We start from the raw sequence: 5,166 nt of genomic DNA, 5'->3' as shown, positions 1-5,166 counted from the left end.
TGGATATTTATCGGTCCTTTATGCTTTCCTCTTTACTAATGAAGAAAATGCTGACATCCGTGATTAACCAATTTTAATAGAACTTAACCTGAGCATACCACCACAGCAAAATAGCATCTTACACAACTTGAAGTGATCACACCAGTCTTTATTGCCACCCAAAACCACAACTATTATTTTGGCTGTTCCCTGTGGTTTAGTTCAAAATGAAGAAAGATTATCTCATTCAGTTACAAATTAGATTCTGTTGTACCAAATGTTGATCACACAAAGTAAACTCCAAATTATTTTTGGTTAACTCAATGGCTCTGTTATTTAATTTTTAATCCTTTTATTATTTCTATAAATAACTCAAGGGTATGAACATACCCAGTACTGTACTTTTTCTTATTTTCCCACAACAAAAACCCTGTGAGATGAGTTGGGCTGAGAGAGTGTAAGGCCTGGTTCGCCTATTCTAAGCCATAAATCATGAATCACGAAGTGCAGGAGCCTAATCCACATGTAACCCTTAAGCCCAAACTAAACAACTTATGATTTAGTGCAATATCACTACTAGTAGTTTAAAGGATGTGTTGAGAAATGAAAAATCCATTCCATTGATAACATGAGGGTAGATCTTTAAATCCTAGATTGTGAAAAAGCTGTCATTTTCATTCGTTTTATTTTGTTGCTTCTGTATGTGAATACTTTGCCTTCTCAGCACTGAAAATACATAACAATATAAACAATCTATCTACCCAGTCAGCAATTATATTAACTGAAATGTAGAAAGTATTTCTCTATGGCCTTACCTTTCCCAAAAACCTTGAAAACAGAAGATGACATTTATGGAAACATAGGCTATTATAAATAGATTTTATTTATAAAGTTGATTTACATAAAATAGGATACTCTTTAAAAACTGCATATATGCAAGTCAATAAATCTAGCAAGTGCATACAAAAATACCTTCAATACATTAAAAATAAAACTTCAGTTTGTTTTTTTAGATAAATGAACCTTCACACCAGACCCAAAATAAACAAGCGAACAACATCCTCAAGACATTTAACAAATCTATGCTTCCTTAGTACAAAAGGTTAAGAAATTTGTCTAGGTTGGGTAAGTTCTCAAATTTTCTAGCTGATAGGGTTAATAAGCAATTTTATATAAATCTTTCTTCTTGCATTAAGGAGACTTGCACAAAAATAAGTCTTCATATTTGTTCCCATAGGCAGTTCGAGTTACACAAATAAAGTCTACTTCTGACGTTTTAATAGTACCCTTCCCACTCAGAATAAGGAAGCATCAAGTTTTAATTATTTCATCCCTGCCCTTATAAAAAGTTGACAGACATTACGTTGGAAGCCCAACAGATCTCCAGCTGCCACTAGATTCAGAGAAGAAGCCTTTTCATTGGTTGTTCAAGAGTCAGAGGGGGCACCATAAACTGCTGTACAACAGCAGATAAAAACTATGGCCCCCTAGAATGTATTTACATAATTGCACTTTTTAAAAAAAGAATCAAAACCACCAGTCTTCTGTTTCATAAACAAACACCCAGAGAAGGTAGTTAGAAAGGTCTGACTGTCCAACCATCCTTTGCAATGAGGCTTGAAGAGAGTTAGGTGCATGTTAAAATAGGATGATCCTGGCGCTCTTCTGCTGCATCGGAGCCTGGGACAATGAGGTACTGAGGTTCTTACACAGTGTTGCTTTCAGTATTGCTATAAAAGAAAACAGAAAAGCCATTAGGAGCATGTGACTGACAGAAAAGATCCAAAGAGCTTCCCAAGGCTTCCTCCCTGATCCCAAAGCCAGCCTAATGGGGGGCGTTTGTACCAAACTCTGCTATAAAGAAATGTAGTCTTGCATGCCTACACATTCCAAGTATGTTTTGTCCATATGTTGTATCAATATCTACCACCACCACCACCCAATTTCTATAGCAAGGTCTATAAATCTTCCTCCTTCTGCTTTCTTTCAGAAGAGGGGGATGGATGGTTGATAGAAAGGGGAAAGGATAGCAGCATTTTGATGAAAATTTCCTTTTGGGTAAGTTGCAACCAAATGAACAAAATTCCAAAGAAACTCATAGGCCTTGCCTACTCCATTGTTTAATTCCTTACTCTGCGTTCTATGCAAGGGTTGGTTTGTAAATATTAAGTGCTGATTCTTATCCATGTTGTTTTTTTTCCATCAGGAAACATCAGTGCACAAAAAAAACTTTGCAACTGGAAATTCAGAATGCAAACCTATTTCAACATTGTGCAATATCTTACTTGAGATCACCATGAACTAAACGTATGCCATCGGTTAGGTACAACGTCAAAGCCACTTACGCACTGTGGCCTCCCCTTCCAACCTCAGAAACAGAAGAGCACTCCAAAGTAACAAAGTCATTAGCTTTCCTGGACTCTAAGCCCGCTGACCCACTAACCTTTTTTGCATTCGAACGGACTTTCGGTTTTGCAAAGTAGGGACAAGAGGTGCTAGCAGGAGAGCTAAGTCACTGCAGCCTTCAAGAGACATGTTAGGAACTCTTGTCTGGGACTAGCCGGATGCTATCTCTAAATCTTCGCCCAGCGGAATTCTCACCAGCTTTTGTGGTTTTCAATCGGCGGCGCTCCCTTTCAATTGCATCTGCCTGGTGGGTGGTGTAACCAGTGTAGCGCGCAACCATCCGAAAAACCCAGCCCAAAGGAGGCTTAGGATCACCTTGGCTATCTTTTTTCTTTTAATCAACCAAGAATGCATTAAGTGCGACTGTGGAATCCCCCGCTCTGCCCCCTCCCCACGCCACAAAAAAGTTTTGCAGTGGGATATATTTAAAAAAATGTAATGCTGGGAAGGTCAAAAAAAAGCGCGCAATCCTGGCGCGCTTCGTCAGAAATCAGCTGGCCGGCGTCTTACCGTTTCCAGCTCAGCAGCTCCCGAACCAACTGGTGAAATCGAGCAGCTCCTGTTCCTCCGGGCTGAGCGCCCCCTCGTAGCCACTCTCGTCCGACGAATAAGCCGAGTGCGGGGAACCCGGCACGGAACTGCCCTCGTGGCCGTCAAAAGAGGGGGAGGCGGAGGAATACGAGCTGCTGCCGCTGCCAGCGCAAGCAGCCGAGGCAGCGTCACGGCCGGCTGGCAGGAGACCGTCCTGGAAGACGGCGCTGACGGCGTCGTGTTCCTCCAACAACTCTTGCAAGGCTCGGATGTATTCCACGGCGGAGCGGAGGGTCTCCACTTTGCTCATCTTCTTGGCGGCGGCGCCGTTGGGCACGTGCTGGCGCAAGGTCTGGAAGCCCAGGTTCACCAGCTTGACACGGTTCCTCTCCCGCTCGTTGCGCCGAGCCACGGCCGCCGCGCCGCCGCCTTGCTGCGCTGTCAAACCCGGGAAGGCTAAGCGCCTCTTGCAGCGCAGAAGCTCCGGAGAGCTCGAGCGCCGCTTGGAGCCTTTGCAGCGCGTGGCCGCGTTGGACGGCTGAACCTGGCCGGGACATCCCGTGGCGGCACCCCACGGTTGGGACATGCCGGACGACGAAGAGCCCGCGCTCTGTCCTGCTTGTACCTTGATCCCCAAAGAGCCGCCGCTGCTATTGTAACCGTGCAGCGAGTAACTTTTGCAAACCGCGTGGGCTGTGGGTTGCATGGTTGTTCCTAGAGCCCCGCTGTTCATCGTGGGGCATTTACCCCGGTGTTGGTCTTCGTGTAGATGCAGTTTGCGAAAAGCCCGAGTTTGTTGCCCAAAATCAATGGCCTTTAAAAAAAAATGAAAAGATTGAAAAATGGGCACTCCGCTTCTTAAGATGTCAAAAGTTGGGCGCGCAACCTGTGCAAGGACTCCTAGCTGCGCTTGGGAGGAACGCGGGTTCCCTTTTCCTTTCTTGCAGGCTTGCTCCTTGCGCCTCTGTCAAGACGCCTCTGCTGCGAGGTCCTCGCTGCTCAGCCCCTTATCTACACGCGCTGCTGCCGCCGCTTGCGGGCCCCCGGGAGCAGCACGCGACGCGCCGTGCGCCACACACACACACACAATCCCCGCCGCCCGCTTGGCTCCCCAGCCGCCTCCCACCCAATGGGAAGCGCGCTTGGCAACTTACGTACGCCCGGCGCGTGGCTCTGGCGGAGGTTCCATAAACAATCCCTCTTCCTTGCGAGGAGCACGCGCTCCGGCTCATTTGCATCCCAATGCAACCTGGTCGGGGTCTGGCCGTGCTTCTTGCTTGCATTCTAGCACCTGAAAAGTTGTGCGCTGGGGAAGGAAGCAACCTCTTGCTCTGTCCTAACCGTGGCTTTTTGCCACAAGAACTTTAAACATTCTTCCCTTTACTCTTAAACTAGGCTCTTCGGATTGCATTTTAAAGAGAGCATCATAGAATGATCCTGTCTGCGAATCCGGAGAGCTGCCTTGTTTGAAAAAGACTTGAGTCGTCCACCTTGAGTGATAGAAACCCAGGGCTCTCAATGCTTGTCAAGTAGGTGCCATTATTCAAGAGCTAAGATTACACACACTTCCCTTTTCCAAACCTTCATGTACCCAGTGCAATGGACTGGAGGACCCTGGATATGTTGGGGGGGGGGACTCTTTGCAGCTAGAGGGGTAGTTCTTGTAGATGCCCAAATTGTTCAGATATAATTTGATATGCTCAGCTGAATGCACAAAAACTATTAAGGACAGCGGAGAGAACTACAGACTCATAAACTCATAGGCCACCAAAGTCAATCTCCTGCTCAGTATGGAAATGTAAATTAAAGCATCTTTGATAGGTAAATACTTGGTGAGAGAGGCAGGTTGTAATCCTGAGTTTTAGCACACTAGTCCTCTTCATGTCTGTAAAGATCTGACACTCAAAGAGTTCCCCAAATCCACTTGAAATGACTGAACGCATATTCATAAGAAAAAGTTTCATACACACTCCAAGAAAGGTAAGGAGGTTAGTAAAGGTAAAGGTTTCCCTCGCACATGTGTGCTAATCGTTTCCGACTCTAGGGGGTGGTGGTCATTTCAGTTTCAAAGCCGAAAAGCTAGCGCTGTCCGAAGACGTCTCCGTGGTCATTTGGCTGGCGTGACTAAAAGCGCAAGGAGAATGGAACACTGTTACCTTCCCATGAAAAGTGGTTCCTATTTTTCTACTTGCATTTTAACATGCTTTCAAACTGCTAGGTTGGCAGAAGCTGGGACAAGTAACGGGAGCT

The 5,166-nt window shown here is 45.7% G+C and overlaps 1 protein-coding gene across 1 annotated transcript; it reads right to left on the bottom strand.

Annotated features, from left to right (window-relative positions):
* Positions 1 to 881: 881 nt before the first annotated feature.
* Positions 882 to 3,876, bottom strand: ASCL2 (achaete-scute family bHLH transcription factor 2). The gene is made up of 2 exons (XM_081936566.1): positions 2,896 to 3,876; positions 882 to 1,709 (listed from the first exon to the last, which is right to left on the bottom strand). The coding sequence occupies exon 1, from the start codon at positions 3,647 to 3,649 to the stop codon at positions 2,906 to 2,908; it is 744 nt and encodes a 247-aa protein (XP_081792692.1). The 5' UTR covers positions 3,650 to 3,876; the 3' UTR covers positions 882 to 1,709; positions 2,896 to 2,905.
* Between the last annotated feature and the right edge of the window lie 1,290 nt (positions 3,877 to 5,166).

Source organism: Natrix helvetica, assembly GCF_964273705.1.
Source record: "Natrix helvetica genome assembly, chromosome: 1".
NCBI lineage: Eukaryota > Metazoa > Chordata > Lepidosauria > Squamata > Natricidae > Natrix > Natrix helvetica.
The sequence above is the reverse complement of the archived record's forward strand: the minus strand, read 5'-3'. Positions and strand labels throughout refer to the sequence as shown.